Source organism: Protomyctophum bolini, assembly GCF_963924005.1.
Source record: "Protomyctophum bolini genome assembly, chromosome: 7".
Taxonomy (NCBI): Eukaryota; Metazoa; Chordata; class Actinopteri; order Myctophiformes; family Myctophidae; genus Protomyctophum; species Protomyctophum bolini.
Genome location: NC_137868.1, coordinates 38,169,101 through 38,196,686, shown reverse-complemented (window position 1 = coordinate 38,196,686; position 27,586 = coordinate 38,169,101). Strand labels below are relative to the sequence as shown.

The 27,586-nt window shown below is 43.2% G+C and overlaps 1 protein-coding gene across 1 annotated transcript; it reads left to right on the top strand.

Moving 5' to 3' along the window:
• The first annotated feature begins 5 nt into the window (after positions 1-5).
• Positions 6-27,272, top strand: iffo1b (intermediate filament family orphan 1b). The gene is made up of 9 exons (XM_080769190.1): positions 6-1,476; positions 8,420-8,480; positions 13,470-13,565; positions 14,324-14,461; positions 15,094-15,275; positions 15,943-16,069; positions 18,184-18,276; positions 18,634-18,767; positions 22,169-27,272. The coding sequence occupies exons 1-9, from the start codon at positions 392-394 to the stop codon at positions 22,269-22,271; spliced, it is 2,019 nt and encodes a 672-aa protein (XP_080625316.1). The 5' UTR covers positions 6-391; the 3' UTR covers positions 22,272-27,272.
• Positions 27,273-27,586: the final 314 nt, after the last annotated feature.

Below are 27,586 nucleotides of genomic sequence, written 5' to 3'. Positions count from 1 at the left end.
TTTTATTCATTAGAGCTCCGCATTCGCTCGTCTTAAAACTAATTAAATTTATTTGACCAACCGGTTTTTTTGCGCGAAGATATCGGATTTGTAGGCTACTTTGTCGCATTTATAATTTTATATAGGCTACTTTTGTTTGAGCTACTTCGTCGTTTCCCTATGTTTTGTTGTCTCTGGAATCGCTAAGTCGAGGTAGAGAGGACTGATCCAGCCTATGTTTAGAGCTGACGGCTTTAAGATTCTCAATTAGAAACGCTTACATCATCGGACAAATTGCGGACCTTGTGTGCACTCGTCTAGCTGAGTCTCGGTAGGCTTTTTCAGCTGTTTATATTATTCAACCCGTCACTGTATATTCAACTGTAACGGGCCAGTTTCCCCGTCCGTGTTCATGCCAGATCTGCAGCGCTTTAGTTTTCCATACCATAGCATGAATCCTTTGTTGGGAGGCAACGCGCTTCTCCACCACCACCAACAGCAGCAGCATCACCAAAACACAGCTTCCAGCAACCCGGACTCTCCGTCCGGCCTCCTGCCAGACGTCGTCTTCGGCGGACCGGACTTTCTGCTGGGCGAGCATCAGGGACAGGTGGGCCTGGGCCCTGCTGCGGATCTGCCTGCGCTCGAGTTTACCGGCGGCGCGCCCTCGTCGCAGCAACAAGCATCCCATTACCTCCATCACAACATCTACGGCCACCACCTGCACCTGCACCGCGGCGCACTGCCAGCCCCGCAGCCCCCCGCAGCCATGGCCCTGAGAAACGACCTGGGCTCCAACATCAGCGTCCTCAAGACGCTCAACCTGCGGTTCCGATGCTTCCTGGCCAAAGTGCACGAGCTGGAGCGGAGGAACAAGATTCTGGAGAAACAGCTGCAACAGGCGCTCGACGCCAATAAAGGCTGCGAGGGGAAATGCGGCAAGCACACGCAAGAAGCGGGCGTGCAGACCGGGTTCGTGGGCTCGATCCCGCTCAGGCCCGGTTCCCTTCCGTTCCACAACACGAACAACTCGGCCCGGAGGCCCACCACACTCTTTACGCCTACACATGCACAGTCTCCCGGCGGCAGCAGCTGGAGTGAAACCCCAGCTTCGATCCCCACCGAACCGAACGCCCGGTCTAACCCAACAATCACCATCAGCCTGTCTACTCCAAATGTGGACTCCCCCAGTGGAGGTGGCTCTAAAACCTTCTCAAGCACCGGTTCTGGCACAGGAACATCAACCCCCCCACGGTTCCTTCCAGGCCCAGGAGGACCATCAACCAATCCTCCCCCGCGGTTCCTCCCAGGTACCATTTGGTCCTACAACCACACCCGCAAGTTTGGCACCGGCGTGGAGCGCGTGACCAGCCCCGGCGTGTCCTGGCAGCACCCGGACGGAGTCGGGGTCCAGATTGACACCATCACTCCAGAGATCAGAGCTCTGTACAACGTCCTGGCTAAAGTGAAGAGGGAAAGAGATGAGTATAAACGCAGGTAAATAACATTTATTATTATGCTGCCATTTCATTTCTGCTGCTGCTGAAATTTAATGTCATGCCTTTATCTTGCATTTGGCCTTCATTAATACCGCAGACAACATGAACATTTAAAAGTTAATATGCAACACACAACTAACAACATAACTCACAGTAGAGGGTATGTGCATCATATGCATATAGTGAATGGCAGATCGAGTGGCAAAGTGAGTGACAAAGTGAATTTAATGTTGTTTAAAGTCATTTCATGCAATGAAATCTGACTTTTCTGTTTGGATGTATGGACTGTCAAGGCCAGAAAATAGTTTTTTTCCACTCAGTAGGCGTCCTGCATAACCTCCTGGTTTGATGATGATGATGTCACGTCACGTGCATATCCTCTATAACTGTCTTTAGCTAACTTGCTGGGTTCAGGGCTGGATTAGCACCTCTGAGGGCCCCTGGGCACTGAAGCTCGAAGGGCCCCTGTGCATATGCATGTGTGAACCATTTTGTGTGACCAAAGTGTGCGAAATTTTGGCACACTGGTCATTTTGGGGCAGTTTTATTCCGTTACACCTACCGCCTATACCCGCTCCAAAGTGACAGTCAGGCAGTAACAAACACATTATTTTTGTTTGACCAATGTAGTAAGCAAATGGGTGAGAGAATCTGCCACTGCCGGTGTATTTAAATGTTTTTACCTTTTTTTGTCGAGCCACCTGACACACTATGCATGCAGAATGAAAACAAAGCAATGCTGGATGGTATCTTTTATTCCACCAGAATCACCTCTCAACCTGACATCACACAGCCCAGTGGGACCACCCACCTTGAACAACAGCCAATCTAGCGCATTGTTGCTGCTTTACACACCATTGCACAGCTGCATTCTCACCAACAATAAAACACTAATTTTCTTAGACGATTTATTTCATTTGGATTAGTGGGGGGATTTTATTTATTTATTTTTAGGTCCCCCTGGTGCCCAAGGGCCCCTGGGCACATGTCCAAAGTGCCCATATGGTAGATCCGGCCCTGGCCGTGTTGCTAATGAAAAAAATGAAACAACCTGGTTATTGGCAACATCAGCTGCAGTGCACATCATGATGCTATAGGCAAGACTGTGCATATTTGATGAACCATAGGTTCCGAGTTATGTCAAGGCAGCTGAATAGGCCTGTACATAAAATGCAAAGTGGTTGCATTATCCTCCTAAGTTGGAGGAGTGAGCGAGGCCATAAACCTGTGATGAGAGCAGCTGTCTCCGGTAAAGTAGGCTAGAGTCAGCAGAAAGCTCCTTCATCCATCATTGACCCTCTGTCCGCAACGTCAGGGTCGTCTGACCACAGCGACAGATGGCATCGCTGGACATGTATCAAACATTATCAGTCAAGTCCCTGTGTGCTAAATATAAAAGGAGAATAAAGGTCAACACATTAGGGATATTGTAAGACTAGCCCTTGCCCTCCTGTGTGTGTCGAGCACTGTCGACCGATATAGAATGGTGTGTAAAACATACCTACTGTCGTACTGTATTTGTATGCAAGTTCACTGTGGAAGATTTAAAAGCAGCCAAGATGCTAGAAGAAAACAGTGTAGATACATGGACAGAGTTTCACATTGATGTTTACCAAAAGAAGCACGACATTAATCCTGTGTAGACTCTGTAGAGTAGACTTCTTCTTTTCCTTTGGGCTTTTCCCTTCAGGGGTCGCCACAGCGAATCATCTGCCTCCATCTCACCCTACCTGTCCACTCCCCTCCTCTTCTCTTACGCCAACTAACTGCATGTCCTCTTTCACTACATCCATACATCTTCTCTGGTCTTGTCTTCCTCTAGGCCTCATGCCTGGCTGTTCCAACCTCAACATCCTTCTACCGATATACTCACTCTGTAGTCTGTACGTGTCCAAACCATCTCAGTCTGGCCTCTCTGGCTTTATCTCCAAAACATCTGACATGTGCTAGAATAATTATTTTTTGGTTCAATTTTTCTTTATTGGTATTTTACAATCAATGAGTGGTCAATCAGAATGTGTATATCAAAAAAGTGTATGTTACCCCTCCCTCGCCCCTAATATTGGAGAAAAATCACACTCATGTGAAGTGAGGGGCGCCTTTTATCACGATGATGAAGTCATGGGGTGGCCCACTTACGTAATTTATTTGCCATTGACCTGGCCACACAAAGCCAGGAGTAGGAGGGGCTGGCACCCCTCAATAATTCTGGTTTGGAATTCAGGTTGAAACCATATGGGGCAAAGGACCTCATCACGATTCATGATAGGGTATACAGGGTTCCTTACATTAAATCGCTAACGGCCTACACACAGGCAGTGTCTTGTCAAGTGTGTCAAGAATCTGATGGAGTTCAAGTTCCTCCCACAAGTACTATTATTTATGGCCCGAAATAATCGCTGGCCTTTCTGTCCCAGGACACCAAGAGAGGCCACCACTGAATTCCCCTCTATTATGTGTAATTGAGCGAGCATGCATTGGTCAGAGCCATGTTCCTGAGTCCTGACAACAGGACAGTGGGCCCTTTATGAGGAAGGGAACGGGGTGAAAAGTAAACATGCTGTTTCACATGAAGACACTGAGAATATCCTGCCTCTTCATGTACACTGACAGACATACTGACATCTGTTACATGCTATGGGGGGTGATGTTTATTGATTGACTGATTGATTGAATACTTTATTCACAGAAGTGTTAACAGCATGAGGTACAGTTTGGCCTAAAAGGATAACAAAAAGTCCTGGGGACTTGTTGTTACTATTGTGGTCCTGAATCAAACAATCAATACATTGTCAATTAGTACTAGACGAGAGGATAGATTCTGTAAAAGGCTTTCATACAATAATTTACAGAGACTGAATGGCTGACCAATTCACTGTGATTAGGAATTTAAATTATGTTTTTTTAAACATATGAAGCAGCTTATATTTGAAGCAGCTTATATTGGAGCGATGGACTGATGAGTCGGAGTCTCCCCTGACACACACTTGTTCCTGGGTTTTATTACATACATAGCTTGCCTACATTTTGATTTTTATCTTTTAATATACAACAATGGATTCAAACTGGGTAGGTGGGAAGTACAGCAACAATAATATAGACAACAATAATAAACATCAGTACAACAACAGATTTGCAAAATGCACTTTTCATTTCAGTTAGGTGAGATAATGTTTCACAAAATCTACTAATCTGTCTTGCTCAAGTCTTTAAATGTATACTTCATCATATGATGGTGTCATGCGGGGGAAATGGCTACAAATATCTACAAACTCACAACGCCACATACAACACGTACAACAGGATGGAATTAGGATGGAATATGAAATATCGGACAGATCCGTCTTGAACACATGACTATAGAGATACTGTGCAACGATTTGCTGGATTTTTGGACAGAATCTGGAGGAGTTATATTAAAAAAATCAGCAGAACAAATTAAAAAAGTGTGTGTGCAAAATTTGGCATCGACCGGGTTAAAGGGACACTTCACCCTTTTTGCAAAACAATATATGTTAATGACGTTTAGAAGTTTTAGAACACTTTCCTGGGGGTCTTTATGTGTGTAATATGTGGTTTTAGATATTTTAGATTGTAGCAGTGAGCCCGGTGTCTCTGATGTCATGGACACTGGGCTCACTTCCTTCCTGGACTACATTTTGTCTCTGTAAGACAGCTCTCCACCTATCCACAAGGAGGAGCAGTGCACCAAATAATTATGGGAATTGTAGTCCAGGCAGTCCAGTGTCCATGACATCAGAGACACTGTGCTCACTGCTACAATCTATAAGATCTAAAACCACATATTACACGCATAAAGACCCCCAGGAAAGTGTTCTAAAGCTTCTAAACGTCATTAACATATATTTTTTTGCAAAAAGGGTGAAGTGTCCCTTTAATGGTGCCCGAGATTAGCTGGTAACAGATGGACACATGGAGATGGAGTTAGAAATGATCATCCATGCATTTATATCATCACGTCTAGATTACTGTAATTCCCTTTTCACCTGTCTCTCCAAATCCTCATTAAAACCGCCTGCAACTGGTTCAGAACGCTGCTGCCAGATTGCTGACCAGCTCCATGAGATCCTGCCACATCACACCCATCTTGCTTTCCTTGCACTGGCTCCCAGTAAAGTATAGAATTAATTTAAAAATCCTTGTCATCACACACAGAACCCTCCATGGCCAGGCACCCCCATATATCTGACTTACTCCACCCACATCCTCATCTCAAGCCCTGCTGGTCGTTCCACCCACAAAATGAATAACTAAAGGTGATCCAGCCTTTGCTAGTTTCGCCCCCAGGCTATGGAACGACCTCCCGGAGCACCTGAAATCTGTGGCCTCTGTGGACCTTTTTAAAAAGCATTTAAAGACCCACCTTTTTAGACAGGCCTTTGCAACATAGTGCTGTACTGATTTCTTGATTTTTACCAATGCCATTTGCTTTGTCGTCTTTTTCTTTGCTTTATTCTTATTATTTATACTATAAATAAAATGTACTTACTTACTAACACACACACACACACACACACACACACACACACACACACACACACACACACACACACACACACACACAGAGTTCAAAACATACTCTCTCCCCATGCCTTCGGCCTGTTGGAGACAATGAAGCTGCTCTTTCCATTGTTTCTAAGTTGTCCATCTTTACATACAAGCCTGTCTCATTACTGTAATTTCCCATTAGAAATGAATAGCACTGGTGTCCTGTCAGAAAAAAACAATAGCACAATTTTGTGCAGTTCACATAAAACCCCAAGGAGCTTGTAAAATGTTATGACCCCAAAAACTAAAAAAGGAAGAATGAATGAAGGGTAGAATGAAATAAAATTGTAAGTCTTAACAAATTGTGGTATTCATAACTAGGACAAACCAACTAAACAATAGACTGAATCCAACATGGTAGTCAATGGCAAAAGTAAAGAAGTTTATGGTTAGTATCATGTCAGTAGAAGGCTAACCTCAGTACCCAGGCTTTTATTTTCGTTCGCATCCGGCTATCCCATCTTAACTAGGTCAATGCAAAACACTATCTATCTATATCTGATGCTCTTCTGTCTCAGTCAAATATGTCTCTCAATTAACAGTTTAAACCATAAATTCTTTATACTTTCCCCCTCTACACAAAATCTCTCCGAAAATAGCCAATTTACAAGCGACGCGTGGTGAGCTTGTATATCTGCTATTTTCGCTGTTTACCCCAGAATAGGGATGCTAGGGTTCATGCCACATACCCTGAAGAAGGCAGTTGCATCTGCCGAAACGTTGTTTTTTATTCTCTGCATCCTATTCTAATAAAGTATCAGCACTTTGGCTACGAGTGTGTGCGGCCACCTTTTGTCTTTTCAATCCTCCTGCACAGGGTTCATGTGATTAACAGCGGAATCTCTGTTATTGCTCTCATGAGCCCTTTTCTGGAATAATGTCTTTGAAATTACAGTCAGCCCCAAGGCCTTAGGGGCACAAAACAAACAAGACAGCTTTTCCTCCAAAGCTGATTCTTGGATTTACTTTTAAATATTGCCCTGCTAGGACCACATAACCCCACCCCTCTTTTCTCCTTCTCTCTGCCCCCCCCCCCCCCCCCCCTCACCCTTCATTCTTTTCCTGCACAGTCATGTCTTCTCTGGCCAAGAGAATCTCTCCCCACCTTGCTCCGTTGTCAGCATCATCAGTCCCTCCCCTGACTCCTTGTCCTACACGCTAGTGTCGCTACCCCGCCCCCTCGTGCTCTTGCTCACATGCCCACACTCACGTATGCCCACATGAATACACTGTCCAGCTCCCCCATCCTCCACATGCACGCACACACACACACACCTCCGAGCCCCTGTGATGCTGTGTATCCCACGTGAACATACGCAGTCACACACACCTCCTACACTTCCCCCCTCCCCCCTCTCTCCTTGCTTCCACTGCGTAAGTCTCCTCTGTACGATCCACACAGTATCTGCAATGCAGCAGCACGGGGCTGCAGGCTGTCGTAGCTGCTAAAGCGAGGGTTGGCGTGCAGAAGGAGTTCTTCTCCTCTTTCTCCCTCTCACTTCTCTCAGCCTGCCCGATCACACCACCAAGATTCACTCTCTCTCTCTCTCTCTCTCTCTCTCTCTCTCTCTCTCTCGGTTCCTTTTGGGTTCAGTTTTCCCGTAGTCCCAGGGCTGTGCCGCAACATTCTGCATTTTAAAACGGCGATCATATAAGAGTGCTGTGCTATAGTCTCCGCAGTGAGCACGGCTCCCCCCCGGGCCCCACGAGTGTAGTTGGGTAGAGAGTCACACCCAGTTTGCTGTCATGGATGGCTCTTAACACGGCCATCGCATATAGGCTTTCAAACTGACTGCAATTCAGGAGCTGTAAGGCAGAAAACGCAATCAGTCACTCACTAACTTGTGCACACACACACACTCCCTCACTCAATCACTTTGTCACTCACCAGTGCTGCCACACACATGGCAGCTTGCACACTTGTCCCTCACTCAGTCACTCAGTCACTCACTCAATTCAAAGGAGCTTTATTGGCACGAGAAAACAAATGTTTACATTTACAAAGCAAGTGTCACAAATACACATATATATATATACACACAATACAATAATAAAAACAGTTTGAAATGGGGAAAGTATATACAGTTGGCGGGGGTACAGCATTTTGTAAACAGAGCTATGTCACATTGCATTGTTATAACAGGGTATAAAGCTTTTTTTATCCCCACTAACTCACCCACTCAGCCACTCATATTGCCATGCAATCACAGGGCAATCTTGGTATTTTATGAATCGAGATTATATGTTACTATGTAACAAGTTATGTTACATAGAGAAAACCCTGACTAATTCCACGGATCCTCCACCTCTAACTTTACTCATGTTCAGATTAATTCAAAGTGTCTTTTCCTTGTCTGTCCCTGTTCTTCTAGATGGGAGCTGGAATACACCATGAGGGTGGACCTACAGCAGAAGATGACAGACCTACAGGAGGTGGGTGTGTGTGCATGCAGGTGTGTGTGTGTGTGTGTGTGTGTGTGTGTGTGTGTGTGTGTGTGTGTGTGTGTGTGTGTGTGTGTGTGTGCGCGCTCGCGTGGAAAACACAAGAAAAACTACAGTATGTGCATGAGTTCATCCACAAGGATAAAGCTAAAAGGATAACACAAAACATCCTGAGGACTTTCCATTGTGGTCCTATGTATATGCAATTAATCAACATAGCATACAAAAGTAACACAATAACATCAACAAATACAAACACTATATGTACAAAAAACCCCATTGTGGTTTCCTGATGGTTAATGGAGGATCATGTCAGGGCATTCCACATTTTGGTGTCAGAGCAGTAGAATGGTTGTTTGCTCTGAATGTGGGTGGTATCAGATCATGGCAGCTCCCTCTATTGTGGCTTAGCAGAAATATGGAAATTCAAAAAGTATGTTTGAAAGATATTTTAAACTTCTGTTTGAAGACAGCTTACTGTGCGGGACATTTTCAGATGGACCACCCATCTGAAAATGTCTTGTGCCAGGGAGAACTGTACCAGATTCGTTTTTAGAATGTTTCTTCCAAATATTCCACATATTATTTAAAGATTTGTTTGGAAATGGCAGATCTACAAGCTCACAATGCGTTGCAGAGTTAGTGTCGAAGTGTCCTTGGGCAAGACTCTGAACCCCTAATTGCTCCCGATGAGCAGGTTGGTGCCTTGCATGGTTTCCTCCGCCATCGGTGTATGTATGTATGTATGTATGTAGTGTGAATGGGTGAATGTAAATGCAATCTATGTAGAGCACTTTGGATAAAAGTGCCATATAAACACACCATTTACCATTTATTTTTCCAATGTGATGAGTTGTGAGCTTGTAGATCTAATGTTTTCAAATAGCCGATACATATACAGTATACATGTGGCCTATAGTCGCTTCTTTTGGGCTTGTTTTCCTAGATCTGGTAAGTGCTTATTTCTCTCACAAAATCTGGCAAGACTGTGATGGCTGGCAGGCCAGCAGTGCAATATTATAATGATGTGGAGCTAGGCTGCTGTGTCTGGCGACTGAACTCGATGGTTGACAGCCTTCACTTTCACCTGACTCACTGACTCAGTTCCTGGGCGATAGGGGAACCTAATTTTAGTGCATATGCTGCGCTTAACCTAAGACTATTAGCCAACCTAATGATGTCTCTATGGCCTATCTATAGGCATAGCAGGGAAAGGCGCTTTGTAGATGTTTTTTGGGATATTGATTTTTAACAAAACAAATGAGACATCAGTGTATTTGTAAATAGCTTTTAGGTTTAGATTGGACTGTATTGGAAAGCACAAATTACAGACGGTATGTACATGCAGTATGTACTCATAACGTAGTTGTTTTGTTTGTGGTTATGAGTTGATTACTGCAATTACTTCATTACTGCAATAGCTTAACTCCTGACTCATGCTGTGTCATCAAAAAACCCTTTTTTGAGTCCTTTCCCCTTGAATTATGTTCATATCAGAAAAAAGGTCATGGTCTAAGCTTTAAGATAACCGACCATTTTGATAGCAGAATGCCTACTGTCAGTAAATATGACTTCTCTTAATGGGATTACTATTTTAGTACTTCCTGTTTCAGATTTCTTAGAAGTGTGTGTGTGTGTGTGTGTGTGTGTGTGTGTGTGTGTGTGTGTGTGTGTGTGTGTGTGTGTGTGTGTGTGTGTGTGTGTGTGTGTGTGTGTGTGCGTGTGCGTGAGCAAGACTATCTGCATGGTGCATCTGTCTATGATATGAGAGTGACTGAGTGTGTTGTATCTGTGTGTGTATACATACATGTTGTATACTGTACATGCAAACCTTTTCCAGGATATACGTGCGTGATTTCTCGTGTGCATGAGCGTGTGTCTGCCGGTAATGTGCTGGTGCTGACCCATTTTTGCAGGCAGGTGGGTATCTATCTTATCAACAGGGGACCACATGCAGCAAACTGACTCCTGTGTAGTGCAGCAGCAGAGAGCAACATAAACAGTGAACTCCTGTGTAGTGCACCAGTAGCCTGGGCACCATTCCATTTCGGGTTTATGAACCGGTCGGGAGCAGATGATATCGATACGTCATGTTGTAGTATTGTTTTGTAGTCGTCAATCTTCCGGGAACTTCCTTTTCCCTCAAACCGATTTTTCTCAATAAAAGCTGCAGGCTATGAGAGCTTTTATTCTTATTCTTCCCGTTTGAGGGAAAAGGAAGTTCTGTTTGATTGTTCCTGCCTGATGACTACAAAACAATACTACAACATGACGTAACGCTCCAGACCCGTTCACACAGAACATTTGGAACAGAGACCAGGCTTTCCTCCGAGGTGGAAAGCCTGGTGAGGCGAGGTTAGTGCAGCAGCAGAGAACAACATAAACAGTGAACTCCTGTTTAGTGCAGCAGCAGAGAGCAACATAAACAGTGAACTCCTGTTTAGTGCAGCAGCAGAGAGCAACATAAACAGTGAACTCCTGTTTAGTGCAGCAGCAGAGAGCAACATAAACAATAGAATAATCATGTGTAAAGATCCTCAGGAGAGGTTAGCCAGACGTACAGTATGCTTGTGTGTTTATGCAGTGTCACTCACAGAAAAGGTGTGGTGCACCGCAACCGAGTATAAATCATGCATTATGCATTTGGGATGTTTTGTGTGTGTGTGTGTGTGTGTGTGTGTGTGTGTGTGTGTGTGCGTGCGTGTGTGTGTGTGTGCGTGTGCGTGTGCAAAAGAGAGCATATCTCTGCTCAGTCTGCTTTTGAACTATGTCTGAACTCTGAAATATTAAACTTGCGTGTTTGTGCATAGTTGCATACTGTAGTATACTGCATCTGTTCATGCACAAAGTTTGGTTCTGTGAGTGTTTGTGTTGTGGCTGTGATGTTTCCATGTCCACACCTCTGCTCCTCATTACATTGATATTTGCCTTAAACCAGTGGTTTTCAATCCTTTTCATTTCATTATGTATTCGGCATTTGAGCCACGGAGGCACGGACCACCATTTGATGACATTTAGCCTCTCGGACCCAAAACTAAAGAATTTTGTGTTGTGCTTGATCAAAATCACAATTCTTCTACATTCTCTAATTGTGTAGACTCCTTGTAAATGAAGTAATGCAGATGTTTAACAATAATGTAACTCTCGAGAGCGGAAAATGAAACCAAATGGACCCATACAGGTCCATTTGACCTGTTTGTCTAGCATTAAATGTTGGATGAGTGAGAACTTTCTCAAGCTAAATGAGGATAAGACAGAAGTTCTCATCATCGGTTCTAGTGAGCAGAAACAATCAATAATAAGCAGACTTGGTAACCTGACTGTAGAAAGTAACAGTACAGTAAAGAACCTGGGGGTTATTATTGATTCTGAATTGAATTTTAATTCTCACATTAATCATGTTACCAAGATTGCCTTTTTTCACCTTAGAAATATTGCACGAATCAGAGCCTATTTGTCCTTGGACGATGCAAAAACGCTAATCCACGCCTTCGTTTTCTCTCGGCTTGACTACTGCAATGCACTTTATTCAGGATTGCCTAAGAAAACAACTGACAGATTACAACTCGTCCAAAATGCAGCAGCCAGAGTTTTAACTAGAACTAAGATGAGAGAACATATTACTCCAGTTTTGGCATCACTGCACTGGCTTCCGGTTGTTTTTAGGATTGATTTTAAAATTCTTTTACTTGTCTATAAAGCTCTCAATGGCCTCGCACCTTCCTACCTAAATGACTGCCTGCCTAAATATGTCCCAAACCGCCCCCTAAGGTCTTCCACTGCTGGCCTGCTCGCGCTGCCGAAAAAAATGGCAACTAAAAAATACGGGGAAGCAGCTTTTTGCTTCTATGGGCCGTCGGCATGGAACAAACTCCCACTGTACCTTCGTCAGGCAGCCTCTGTAGACATTTTTAAAGCTCAGCTCAAGACCCACTTCTACAACATTGCTTTTAATTGAGTTTTAATTTGCACGTTCCCACCCTGCCCTGACTGATTTGCTGCATGTGGTGTTTTTATTATTATTTTATTTGTTTTTATTTGTTTTTATTTATTTTATGTTCTTATATTCAATTTTGTTCTTTGCCATTGTTTTATCATTTTAACTACTTATTTTTATTGTATTCTATTTTTGCCCTGTGAAGCACTTTGCGCTACATTTATGTATGAAAGGTGCTATACAAATAAAGTTTATTATTATTATTATTATTATTATTATTTGTTTTCATTATACTGTATGCTCTCAAGAGTTAAAGATCTATAAGGGTCCATTTGGTTACCATTACTCTCCATCATTTACCTGAGGACCACCTGGAACCGCTTCAAGGTGGTCACGGACCACTGGTTGAAAACCACTGCCATAAACCAAAACCATGCATCTTATGTACATACAGTATACATCATTACATCCGCCTCATCCCCATGCTAGCTTTAAAGGTAGGGTAAGTGATATTCTTTGGTTAAAACAAAAAGGGTTTTGTTGATAATCATCGCTATAGAGTGTTTGTTCAGCAACAGGAGTCTCCCTGTCTCTCCAGCTCTTTCATGACCTCCAATTTCACTTGTTGAAACTGTATCCTGAGCTCTCTATCCTGATTGGATTAAATCGGTATCCTGACCTGAAAATGGATTTTCTGTTTAATAAAGAGCTGGAGAGACATATCAGAATGGAGTTATTTAACACTTATTTTAACCAAACAAAAGACACTTACCCTACCTTTAACTATGCACCTTATGTATATGATAAGTAAGTATATGATGCACCTTTTGTAAATATTTCACATTTTTCTTATTGATATACGACAATTTCTGTTTTCTCTCTTTCTGCAATAATGTACGACAAATAATTTCACTCACTCTGATGTGAGATTTCACCCATCTGTGACGTGAGATTAAAGTTGAGTTGTTTCTCTCTCTCGCTCTCTCTCTCTCTCTCTCTCTCTCTCTCTCTCTCTCTCTCTCTCTCTCTGTGTGTGTGTACAGGATCTGCATGAGAGCGAGGGTTGTCAGGATGAGCTGGCTGTCAGGGTACAGCAGCTCAAATCAGAATTGGTCGTCTTCAAAGGTCTCATGAGCAATGTGAGTATACATATATTATACATTTGGCTCTATTTTCGCCCATGCTAAATCCTTTATCCATAAACTTCTTTGCCTTTTTTGAATAGTTAAAATAGCCAGTCTACAAGCTCTCAACGTGTCGATGTAGATCGGCTGGTTGGACTATTCAAAAATGTTTGAATGTTTGAACTATGGCAAAGAAGTTTAGGGATAAAAGGTTTTGCATGGGCGGAAATTGAGCCAGTGTAACACTGTGGAGCCACCATCCACCAGAGTGCAGCTGTGAAACAGTCAACAGTAATATATAATGGAAGTGGAGGGTAGAAAGAAACTATCATTTTGTCCCACCACCATTATTTTATTGGTGCACACTGCACACTGCACAGACAAGCTATGAACACACAACAGAGGAGAGGAGAGGAGAGGAGCGCTATCTGTGGAAAACACCCACACAGACTCAGAAGCTGTTCATCCTTACATAATCGCAGTATTTACTAGCTAAGGAATTTGGTTATCTAACACTCGGCGCATCGCGATGTGCTGCATTGTCAGCTGGTAGATTGGCTATTTCCGAAGATATTTGGTATAGAGGGGAGAAAAAAGACAAAGGAACATTAAATAGGAAGCATATACATAAAATGAAATATATATGAGCCATTCTGTGAAACATTGTTGGAGTATAGACTATTGCTTATTATCATTTCGGTTAAACACCAGTAATTGTGTAGTCCATGTTCATGTGCCTCTTTTCTCTCCACTCTCACCCCACCTCCTTCTAGAACCTGTCAGAGCTGGACAGTAAGATCCAGGAGAAGGCTATGAAAGTGGACATGGACATTTGCCGACGCATCGACATAACGGCTCGTCTCTGTGACGTGGCCCAGCAGAGGAACTGTGAGGACATCCAGATGTACCAGGTAGCTACAGAGAGTACCACGTTCACCGTCATATCGTCTGTGTCGGGCAGAAACCTCTTATCTCCATCTCCTCTTATCTCCATTCGTAAATGAGCGCCCTGGCTTGATCATGCTACAGTGTCACACAAAAGCATCAAAAGTAAGTAGCAGAGGCCTGGGCCGTGGCTCGGCGGTCCAGGCACCTTGGCTGGTAATCCAGTCTGGCAGTGTGCCGCGGGTTCGACTCGCGATGTGATAGGCTTTTGGATAAAAACATGACTTGTGATTGGCCGATGTGTGTCCCTGAGCAAGACTCTTAACCCCTAATTGCTCCTAGTTGTTTTAGGATGGCTAAATGTGGAGGACAAATTTCACGTACAGTATGTGCAAATATACAGTGACGAAAAAAACTAAACAAGGAGTGAGGACGATTCTATTCTATTATTCTACTCACCATTGCACAAGGGTTGAATACCAGGAGGACATTGTACAACCCAATAACCCAATTTTGTCAGCAATGGTGCAGCCCAGTTCTTGTGTTTCACTAGGTAGCAAGTGAAATGTCAGCCAGACACAATCTGATCTGTGAACAACACACGCTTGTATTGGTGTTGTCTCTATGCTGAATCAGCCTCCTCCTCCTCGATTCTCAGGTTCCCAACACACAGTCATCGCTCAACAGTCGCGCCCGGAAGCAAAACCCCACGTCCTTTAATGGGAGCGAGGGGGAGGAGCTGGTCAGCACATCGGAGAGTGACGGAGCCAAAGAAGAGGAGCTGGGTGGCTCCTCGACCAACCAGATCAACGAGGAGATGCAGAGGATGCTGAACCACCTGTGAGTGGCACCCCATAACCCTTATCCCTAAATCTATTTGGCATTTCTTTACTATTTTTAAAAACCTTTTAAAATAGTTCAAATAGCTGTTCGATGTAGATCGGCTAACTATTTTAAAATGCTTTTCCAAATAGTAAAAAATTACAAATACGTTTAAGGATAAGGGGTAAGTAAGGGGTGGCGCAAGATAGGGCCCCTAATGTTCATAATGAGTGTGATGTGGGCGTGTCAAACATAGGTTTTTATTTTCTGTGTGTGAAACTGTAATGTTTGAGATTTTCTGAGCTTTGTATTCTGGAATTTGGCTATACAATACTTATCACAATACATGCAATTCAGTATATTGAAATGTATTGTAATACTGTATGCAAAGCTATGTATCTTGATAAAACAATCATAATTATAAAGAACATAACAAATGAAATCTGAGAAAGTAAATGTAACTTGGGACAGTGGGATCGGCATGTATTTATCCCAGTCCCTCAATGTTACATCCAGCATCATGGCTCTACATTCTGTGCAATCTGAGCAGAGAAATTAACATTTGCCTATATATCAGTAAAACATTTTTAATTCATTAGAACTCGATGTAGTGTTTTTGAGGATGGAGTATCACAAAATGTAATATTGTGATACTCACACACAATATTGTGTGTGTATCTCACAGGAGGGAGTGTGAGTTTGAGGATGATTGTGACAGCCTGGCCTGGGAGGAGACAGAGGAGACCCTGCTCCTGTGGGAGGACTTCCCAGGATGCACTCTGCCCCCTGACCCCACCCACCAGCCAGGAGAGGTATGTTGCCACCTCTGCTCTGTTCAGCGTGAATGAAACGAAACATCTCAAACAGATCTTTTTTTTGTAATTCTGGGAAATACTACAAATAGCAACCGCACACACTCAAAACACTATGCAGATCTCTGAGTGGTAATGCAAACCTCATTTGACCCTCTAGTTCTGTGAAATAAAATGGTGATACATGCAGTTCACACAATCCAAGTGTGTTCAAGTCCTACTTATCAGCGGTTCTCAGCTCTTCAGCTGCCAATTATTTGGGGGCCCACTTGCAATGCAACATCTTCGCAGCCAGCCAGTGGGCGCTAGACAACAGGTTGAGAACCACTGAAACATTATGTTGTCACCTTCCAGTGCTTTAGAAGTGTTGGGTTTGTACGGCGAGCTAGTGGGGTTGTCTGTCCAGTATTTATCAGCACAGGTCTAAAGACCTTCACTGCACTTTTAATGAACACAACACACACACACACACACACACACACATGCATACAGTACATTTAAAAAGGCGTGCAGACATACACACGTGTACTGTACACCTGCATTCTGATATGTCTTCATCGGGCACTGATACCGATAAATGCATGCAGGTATTTGGTTCCGGTCAGCGAGTGTGTGCCATTTGAGCCTCCGCTGTCCCCCAAGAGACACAGATGAGGACGCATTAGTCTGTGTAATTCGATTAGATTATCGAATAATGTCTGCTATGTTTTAAGAGTCATACAATTGTTACGTGGTGTCTCATCACCGACTGGATGCTCTCCACACGCATGTTGTTTACCACTATGTGCTACTGCTTTATCATTCTCCCTGAGGGGAGAAGCTCTAATATATTTATATTTGGCAATAAAGTAATTTGGAAAGGTCATTTGTAGTTAAGTTCATGCTCAAAATAGATAGATAGATAGATAGATAGATAGATAGATAGATAGATAGATAGATAGATAGATGGATACGTAGATAGATATATACTTTATTAATCCAGAAGGAAACTTGTTTTGTTCAACAGCTCCAGTGCAATACATACATACCATGAACCTAGAAAAAATACATTACATCTGTGAAAAATAGAATGCAGTAAAAAGCTATAGCTATAAGTAAAAAAAAAGGACCTAAGTTAAAAAACAACGCAGTTGTAACAATATAAATACAGACACAGATTAGTAGACCAACCCCCTCCCGCCTCGTCTCCCCCCCACGGCCCCAGTGCTTCATTGTACAGTTGTAATGGCCCTTGGGATAAAGCGGTATCTGTGCTACATGTCTGAGATAAAACCCTCTTACTGAATTTGCTCTTCTGAGAGTAAAGTGATGTCTGCAGTGGGTGGCTGACATCATCCAGATTGGATAATGTCTTGGCCAGAGTCGTCCTCTCTGCCGTCGATACCACAGAGTCAAGCTCTGTCCCCTATCACCTTGCCAGGCTATGCCAGCCCACCCCTTATCAGTCTCTCCAGTCTGGCTGTGTCTCCAGCCTGGCTGTGTCCCTCTGTCTGGCATTGCCTCCCCAACACACCACAGCACAGTAAATAATATCACATGCCACAATTTTTAGACAGGTGAAATGTGCTCCGATGAAGGCTGCAAACTATGAGTCATTAACCACTTTCAACCAGACTTCCCAATTTTGGGCATATCTAGGCGATCATTTTCCAAAAATGTCAAAGTGTTTAAACATTTCCAGAATTTAGCAAAAATTGCAGATCTACAAGGCAAGCCCACAACGCATAGTGATGCAGTGTGTTGTGAGCTTCTAGATTGGCTAATTTTGTCGCCACCATAGTACGATGAAGTAAAGTAAATGGTGAAATGTGTGGCCCCTTAACCATTTTCAACCTGGTGTTTATTTTGGGTAGGTTATTATGGGCAGAAATCTTCAAAACGATTCCAAAATAGCAGATGGACAAGAGCTTGTAGATCTGTTATTTTGAAATAGTGCCTTAGTGGTTGACACGTGTTATCTTTTGATATTGTGGCTGTTGGACAGAAACCTCATACCTCTACATTTAAACGTTTGATGTTGATTTATTTTTGTAAATGTACGATGTACTTCTCATTGAAACCCACTGTCTTCATTGATTGTACCAAAGTGTCCTTGTTGTGTCCTTTCTCTCCAGCAGGAGGACTGTCTGGAGCAGGTGATTAATGACACAGAATGTCTGTTTAAGTCCAGAGAGATGGAATACCAGGCCACCATTGACCAGATCGAGGTGAGCTTTTCATACGTCTGCGTGTTTCTATTTGTGTTCAGAACAAACAAAGAGGTAGGAGCACACACCAATAGTGGGGAGGTGCTGACGACGGGAGACAAAGGAGAGGTCGCAAAGCTCGTAGTCACGATGCAAAGAACTTTTATTATAAGACCAACGTTTCAGCACAAAATGCCATCTTCAGGGAATGGTTCACACATTCTTTCACACTGTAAAACTAGCCTGACTACAGTTTCGCACTTTGTGTGATTTATTATCAAGAAACAACACACCGCTGAATTCTGCGATTGACCAATCAGAATCAAGCATTCAACCAAGCTATGTAATAAGTGGTTATAATGTGGTCTCTCCCCACAGGTTGATCTGGCTACAGCGAAGAGTGACATGAACCGTCACCTGCATGAGTACATGGAGATGTGTTCTATGAAGAGAGGCCTGGATGTTCAGATGGAGACCTGCAGGAGACTCATCACGTGTGGGAGTGGAGACAGGTACCCTATACACCAGTCGCTCGCACACGTTTTCATGTCAAGGACCCACAAGTTAAGATAAAAAAATACCTTTTCATTTCATCCTGTGAGGGAAATCCAGTCATCACAGGCATCACATGCAGCAGTTTCAGATTTAGTTACAAGGCAAGAAGGAAGTATTGTAGATACAGCAGGGCAAAAGACAACACACTCAAAAGAAACACCATCAACAATGAAAAAAATATCCCACATATAGAGTGCCATAGTCTGACGTAATTTCACATCCTTCCCTTTTTTTTTACCCCCATTCTGAATTCCCATAGACTTTTTTTTAATTGGGTCAAATAAGAACTGTGTTCCACAAATAAACAAATGTGAAATCCCGGCAGTTTCACACACATGGATATGAAGAATCAACTGACTGTGAGAAAACGCTATCGCCGAATTAGTAACATTTTCGCTAGAAACACACACAAAAAAATCGCATGGATGCACCTGGGACGTATCCTCAGTGATGTATCCTGAGGTCAACGTGGTTTCGGGTCTACCAACATCATACCCCTCACTCAGGCGACCCAGCCGGGGTGATCAAGTCCCGACTTACGTCCCAGTAGCTACCCTCAATCAGTCCCACTAGGGCAAAACCAGGGCCACACAATCCGTTGGAACTACTCCAGAACTACTCTGCCAGGGCTGGGAGGTACAGACTGTATCAAATATGAGTGACTGACTGTCGTAAACGATATAGAGACACCTCCCTGACAATATCGCCAAAGAGAGTTTGTTTATTTTTGGTAGGGTTGTCCTGATCCAATCACGTGATCGGAAATCGGGGCCGATCACGTCATTTTCAAATGATGGGAATCGGGACGTCCCTAATTTTTGGAACACAATGCTTATACCAGACGATTTTAAGATGAGCCATTGTCAATAGAGAAATGACTTCCGCAAACGAGAGGATGAGTGAGTGATGTTAGGACTTCGGTAGTCTATACACCCTCTAGTCAGCAGTCATGCATAATGCAGAATAACAGTACACACAGTAACCATGACCTTACTGTAATGGACGGTTATTACTTCCAAGCTATTGAACGACCAGAGTGGCCATCGTGTGCATCAATACTGTATATCTTCATAGCTAACGGCACAAAAGACAGTCTAAAAGCCTCCTGCATGCTCCAAAATGACATATCCAAGGTCAGAACGTTCTCATGAGTCATCCGCCAAACGTTCCTTATTTTCAAGATAACCTTTCATACTCATTTTACTGCCAACCAAACTGATTTGATTTCCCTCCCGCACACACAGTAATCTGATGGAATTAATCACAGCTGTGTAACTTGCTCTGTCCTGAGCATAGAGTAATAAAAGGATAGAGGGAGGACCAGACCCCTGCTATCCATTTAGATGGAAGTAGCTCAGTGGCGTTTTGAAGCACCCGGAAGAACGCTCTACTCCCGCATTTTTTCGATTTGCGGAAGTGCAAACGAGTGCTCAATGTTAAAGCCCAGCTGCTCGGGTTTCCTCGTCATAACTCCACGGGTCCGCCTGCAGTCCCACCTATGACCAGTAGGGCCGAGCACTTCAAAATTGGATAGCCTCCGTGGGGGCTTGGTCCCGAGAGCTGGTAGCCTGGCTAGCCAGGCTAGAGAGCTGGTGCCTGGTGCAAGTTTATTGTGTATATCTAGCATGTATATCTTAATACCTGGATATCGGACTTTGGTGGGATATTTTGTCACAGAGGTAGGATGTGTTATCCTGATGTGCTATTTAACAGTTTGTGTTTATGCACGGTCACTTGGGGGGAAATTATTTGTATAAACTCCTCAGCCCTCCTGTCTGCTCCCAACGCTTTCACTGCTGGTTTGAATTGCTATACACACATCGGGGTAGCCTGGTACGGGGCATCGGTCCAGCCTCTACTCCATGGGCCTCTCTGCGCCAGAGGTGTCAAAATACATTTCGGTCGGCGGTCAAACTGATTCTTCATGTGTGCTCCCGACACTAACAAGCTGTTGTATTATTCTGTCACACAATTATAGAAAACATAAGTATGGGTAGCTGAGGATACTGATTTAATATGTAAGTGTGAATGTGTGTATACTGTATAGTTGTATACTATATATTCTTTAGATACATTGTCGTGTGTGCAAGAACTATCTGCATTCAGTGTCAAGTGCAAACTGTGCATTCTTTGTCAGAGATAATGATATTATACAAACGTACTGACTGTTAATATGAGGTTTGGCACTCAGTACCATTATTGATCCGCCCAAAGAATATGATACTTAATTCCAACTAAGCAGGAGTCAAGTCTGCAAAAATACCTTCCCACATGTTTCCAGTGGCTGACAATGATAACTGGACCTGAATACTAGTCTGAAATACTCTCTTATTATTTATTATTTGTATTAATCAATTCCCTACCCTCTCACATGTAGTTTAACATCCACAACCACTTAAAGCCAAGGCTTAGTAAGGCTGGTACTAGTAGACTTTTCAGAAAGTGTCCATAATATGCTCCACGGTCCACACAGATGACATTCCAACTTGTATGTTTCCATTTCCAGGCTTTTGTTGTTTCAGTTTCACCTCGCTAAAAACATACATCCACGTTGTTTTTGTCCAACAACAACTCCAGCAGCAGCAGCAGTGCAGTGCGTTGCTTGAACTAAACGGCCAGTTGGCCACTCGGCCAGGTTGCCATTTAAGCGGTTTCCATGCAACCATGCGAGGTTGATATAGCTGTATCTTGTTCATAAAAATGGCATGTACTGTCTCGTGTGCTGTTGAATCCAGCCGCCGGGATTGCGTATGATATCCCTGAGCCCCAGGTCTAGGTCTTCTCCCGTCTTCCAGTGATGGGGAGTACAGCTGTCAGCCGCTGGGTTCCCCCATCTGCTTGCTTGGGCGTGGCTGCTGATTCAGCCGTTAGTGCTGTTTACGAAGCACTGCTTCACTTCACTTTCAGGGCTTTGTGTCACCATAGAGCCCCCTTTGTGAATGTGAACCCATGTGTTTTGGGGTTTTGACAATAGCATGTAATTCTTTCGGTCACTTTTCAAGGTGGCTGCAGCAGGCTGCCTACTACAGGCTTTCTGTGCTGCTACCACTTCCTTTTACCAGCACTCCTCTGGGACTCTTGAAAAATGACGCATTCTGCTCACAGCGCTCCATACTGTAATGACCACATCCTTGATTAGTATGCAGCCTGCAGCTGTTGGCATTGCTCCTCAATCAATTCACACTGCCTGTGACCGAATGTCATATCTATTCCTTTTTGTCCTTCCTTGTTAATCACAGGTCTTGCTTCTGTCTTCTCCTTGTCTGTCTGTCTCTCTGTCTCTGTCTCTGTCTCTGTCTCTGTCTCTGTCTCTGTCTCTGTCTCTCTCTCTCTCTCTCTCTCTCTCTCTCTCTTTCAGTAACTCTTCTGTCCCTGCCCCCGGTGAGGACGGCGAGAGAGAGAGGGAGAAGTCCTCCGCCTCTCCGTCTCCTCCTCTATCCTCTGGCTCCTCCAAATCCTGACACCACCCTCCCATCCGATAGGAGAAGGATCGCCTCCTCCATTTCATCCAGCTACAGTACCACATAGACGCTATACACCTTACCACAGCATCATAAACACCATGTTTACATACATTGTTTAATGTTTTTCGGCTTTCCATGGCTCTGGGTGTGAGTTTTTTTTAAAGGACCTCACACAAGACACGCATACTGTTGAAATTGTGGTCACATCGTCATTAGTGTTGTTGTCATTACTATCGTTTCATGCAAATGTCACTGCCCAGCACTCATGCTTGAGACGAGGCCTTATTATGGCTGTGTTTCCCAGCGCATATGTGTAGGCCGAGGTGTCCACTAATAGCAGCTGAGAGGTTGACTTGCTGTTTGCAAACTTTGGTAGTTGGACTCTAGCTTTGAGAGTGATGGGCCACCGTTTTTATGAAGCAGCGTGGTATATATTTGGTTGTATAGCATGTGGACTAACCGTCCAAACAACCAACACACGTGACAGACAGACACGTTAACTCGCATCTTGAGCTAGATGCTTCATCATGCCACTGTTTGTACTTCTGTACCATATAGTGCTTATATCAGTGGTTTTCACCACTTCCACTCTGTACTGGTGAGATTGATAGAACTGGATTTCTAGGCACATCTGAGTCTGTCACAATGTTATGATTTAAATACCACATTACTGCCTTGTTCTGTTACATCACACCAAAAAACAACAACAAGCTTTCTGTTTAGCCTCATCACAATCAGACATTCACAGCAGATCCTGAGCAATAATTGTATAGAAACTTAGTGCTTCAGTCCAGTGCTTCATTATGGGAAACATAAAATAAAAAGTTAGAAAAAAAAGGAAAACAAATAAAAAGGAAAAAAAAATAAAAGAAATAAACGACCAAAAATATGAAAGGAACGCAGAATCACGTAAGCCGTTGTATGCTAGCTTTGTATGTACGGTAATTCAGAACTGTGGGGTTTCATCTCAGAAAGGCAACGTGCTCGCCTCCCTCTCAAGAACACCATTAACACAATCAGATATAACTGTGAAAAGAAAGGCCTTCTTTAGTCCAGTGTGATAACATAATTCTCCCTAATTCACGATGTCAGATCAACCCGAGCAGGTAAAACAACTGGCACCAACTACCAAGTACAACTTAACGGTGCTTGCCTCTTAGACAACCAAAGTCCTAGCCATGGTGACGATTGGAAATAAAGCATTGGACAGCAGAGTGTGTGGGTTATCAAGAGGGAGGTGTGTGCAGGTGTTTTCAGCTTGGAATGCAGCCATAGTGTCTTTGTCTGCCCTCAAGCGCAGTGTGAATAGTGTAAATAATGTACTGTACTCTCTTGAAGCTGATGGGTTCAGCTTTGGGGCCTTGCTCTGTCCTCTGTGTCTTACTGCCTCTGACACAGGGGCAGAAAACACACGATAAAGGGCACGACAAGTGTCAGCCTCAGGGGCTGTGCACAGTCAAATCCTGAGTGTTGTGACCCCCCCCCCCCTTTCAGTTTAGACTTGAGTAGCCAAATATTCTCCCAATTCAGTCTTTATGTCAGTTCCCAAATTCCCCACACATTTCTGTGTAGTCCTGTCACTGCTGCTTCTACCAGTTCACCTGCCATTGAGGGGGAGGACCCTACTCCCTCCCATTGAGGGGGAGGACCCTACTCCCTCCCCGCGCGGACTCCTTCCCGTGAACACTGCGGTCAATTGTGCTCGCATGAATGCTCGGCCATCTCAATCGTTTTGGTGAAACTCCTAAAACTCAATCCAAGCTGTCTTAACCACTTAAACCCTATATACTTAGTTGACTGGGTCGGGTCCACCAGGGGTCTATGCTTTTGTCCCCTCTCCTTTTCCTTCTATACCAAATATTGCGCTGTGAGCTTGTATATCTGCAAATTTCGCTGAATGTTCTGCCCCAAAATAGAGGTGCTAGTGTTAATGTGGTTAAGTCAGATTTTCTCGTCTTGGCGTTACGACAAACAAGTTTAATATTATCAGTCTTTAGTCGTGTTGGTGCTTGCTCATGTGAAGCTCAATGATGTGAAGATTAAGAATCAATAGGTGCGTACTCCCCAGCACCAAGTAAGTTATCCTATCTTTTCTGTGTAACAGACTTACTTGGCAATCATAGATACTGTACTCCACAGCAAAATCTGGAGTATTAATTTAACAATGAAAATATAGAAATGGATGCTTGTCAGTCCCTTGTTACACTAGTTGAATTAAGCCTCTCGATTTTGCTGTGAACATACTGAAGGCCAGCCAAAACTAGACACATATAGAGTGAGAGGGTGTCAGACATTCGTTTTTTAGTAGTCGTAAGAGTTAATTCAACGCTCAGGATTTTGCTGTGTATGAATTTAAGTTGTTTTATTCTCAGCCATATACACGTATAAAGACAGCAGGCACCAGGCAGCTGTCAGGAGCTTTCACCATGGGTGGCTGAGCAGGGCAGAAGATTTGTGCAAAGGTGAATTTTGAGCATACCATGTATAAATGAAATAATAAAACTGATAGTGAAGATGAAACAGTGCTATGAAAAGACAATGTTAGCAGAGTGCCAAAATGAATGAACACAAGCAGTCTGAATTAACCATGAATTGTGCAAAAACTTAAAAATCAATGACAAATAGTGCTGCCGAATCTCACCAATGGTGCTCGTTGTATAATACTGTAACTACACCTATTTTTGAGCTTCTGAACGTTTGCACATATAAAGGGAAGGCAGAGCTAAAGCATATAGGCCTACTAAACAATCAGCACTGATAATGATAATGCTAAAAACACTAAATAAAATGTTTAACGATATTTGAATTTATTACGATATTTCAATGTCCTCAACTCTTTCATGTCACAGGGAGAGGAGAACGATACATATACCTCATTTTTACTTACTACATTAACATTCTTAGAGATGCTTTACTTCAATTATTAACCATCAAACCTGTCTCATTACTACGGCTAGTATGATATATTATTTTAATTACTACCACACATACTGCTGGTGAACACTATTTCACTAAGAGAGGAATACCCTCATCAGAACTATAATTATTCTTTAACAATGTCTCAGTGTAGGCTGGTCCACATTTTGTTCGTTTGTCTTTGTGGTTGGCTCAGGTGAACTGTATTACTGTTGCTTCAGCTGCTGTTACCACTTCAGTGCTTTGTGTAATTACTTTAGTGTAGAAAACAAAGGACCTGATTGCTTAAAACTTGATGCATCCTGAACAGGGCACAAATCACAATTCACACTCGTAAAACAATAATGTGAGCCAGGTCCAATAAACACATTACCGCATATCAAATGAACAGCGTTGGGTGCAGAAACGAGGTCAGCGGTTTTGAAGATTACTTAAAATGGCGTGCATGTCAGCTAGGTGCCATGCTGGAATTGCTGGTGCTGCTCTTTTTGCTTGCGACTGAACTGGAGGGTGTTGGAGAGTGCGAAATACGGTGCATCCTGTTTCGGTTTTATTTTCATGCGCTGAGAGAAAGTGAGTCTCTGTATGTATGCATGTGCCAGTGTGTATGTTTCTGGGTGTTCTATAAAGTGAGCGCTTTTTGAAAAGATTTTTTTGCTTTGCAAGCCCGTCCAACATGAAGTGAGGAATACAAAAGTTAAAAGTATATGATTGTTATAGTCTGGGACTCTTGTCCGTTATGTAATGTGTTTGAGCGCCAATTGTTGCCTTCAAAACTGGATCCACTTAAATCATGGTAACTCTCTTTCAAAAAGTCATTTCTTCATGGGTACTGTGTATACTGTATGTGGCTGCAAAGTAAAGTCTTTTTAAAAACAGCTCTAAAATGTCAAAAGAAAATTGACATGCAAATGCTTAGCAAAATTACTATGACAGCTTTTGAAAATGTGAGCGTAAACAATGTGGTTGTGGGTATATAGACTGCAATAAGACTGCAATACAAGTACTTCCACAGTCGCACACTAAGTTGGTGTGTACATGATCTTACACAAATGAAAATTCTGGGTGATTTTTTGTTTTTGTTTGTTTCCTTTTACTTTACTTCCACACAACTGAAAATAGACGCCTTGTTTCAACATTTAAGTGTATATTGCTTTTAGTTGTACAACATTCAAGGCCTTTGACCTGGCTTGGAATGTGGAATATTGCTTTGTTGTGTGTGGCTGGTATAGGGTTGGGTAGGATTACTTTTGAAAGTTAACTGGGGGCACGGTGGCACAGTTGGTGGAGCTGTCGCCTCACAGATAGAAGGCCCTAGGTTCGATTCCCGGCAAAAGGGCCTTTCTGTGTGGAGTTTGAATTAATGTTCTCCCCTTGTCTCCTAGGGTAGGTACCCCCGCAAAAGAACATGCCGTAATCCTGGTCTCTATACTGCCTCCCCCTGGCCAACCGGGGCGCCTGATGGAGGGGAAAGGAACTGGTTGGAATAACGTGTTCCTTCCACGGCGCGCTACGTCCAACCAGGGAAACGCCCCCCCCTGTCAGGTGAAAAGAAGCGGCTTGGACTCCTCATTGAAGGAACCATGAGGTCAGTCCGTTGCTCTCCCCAGGTTGGCAGAAAGAGTGTAGCGCCCAGGATTACATTAGATTAGACAATAATTGACAGTGGGTGAAAAGAAAATGGGTTATACAAATCGTAGGATAATTATTTTTTAAACAAAAGAAAAGAAAGTTAACCTGTCACAAGTTACTGCTTATCTGCTGAGAAATATTAGTAATGTAATTCACTAGAAGATTCAAGATCATTGAAGTGATTGGATTACTTTCAGTTGGACTATGTTACAACAAATCAATATATCAAGGAGAATGTGAAATGTATGGTAATTTAGACTGTGATGTGACTTGCATTATTATCATTTACAGCCACGACAGTCAACCATTGTAAAATGATCTATAATACAAGAATAATGCATAGTTCAACAACAGGTAATCCAACAAGAAATTATATTTAAAATAAATGACTGATGACAATAAGCAACTTAATGTAATAGGGATACTGTACAGTACAGCCATGTGTTTAGTGACTACCCAACCCCATGGTGACTGGACAGCATCCCTGCTGACACGTACGTCAAAATGAAAGCGGGTTTGGCTAAAGCTTCACTGCAGAGATGTGTCGTGTGGAAGAGAGGGGAGGAATAAAACATGGAGCTGAGCAATACCGTCATCTGTGTAACTGCTTATTTGACATACTAGTTTAGTTTAGTCTCTATGGTTTCAGTAGTTTGTATAGTATCGCACTCCCCCCGCATGCACAACTGAACTCAAATTAACGTAGGCCCATGCACGCACACATACCCACACACACACACACACACACACACACACACACACAC

Coding starts and splice junctions, on each gene's coding strand:
- iffo1b (XM_080769190.1), top strand. CDS start 392: ATGCCAGATCTGCAGCGCTTTAGTTTTCCATACCATAGCATGAATCCT. Junction 16,070..18,183: donor CCACCCACCAGCCAGGAGAG/GTATGTTGCCAC, acceptor CTTTCTCTCCAG/CAGGAGGACTGTCTGGAGCA. Junction 18,768..22,168: donor ACGTGTGGGAGTGGAGACAG/GTACCCTATACA, acceptor TCTCTCTTTCAG/TAACTCTTCTGTCCCTGCCC.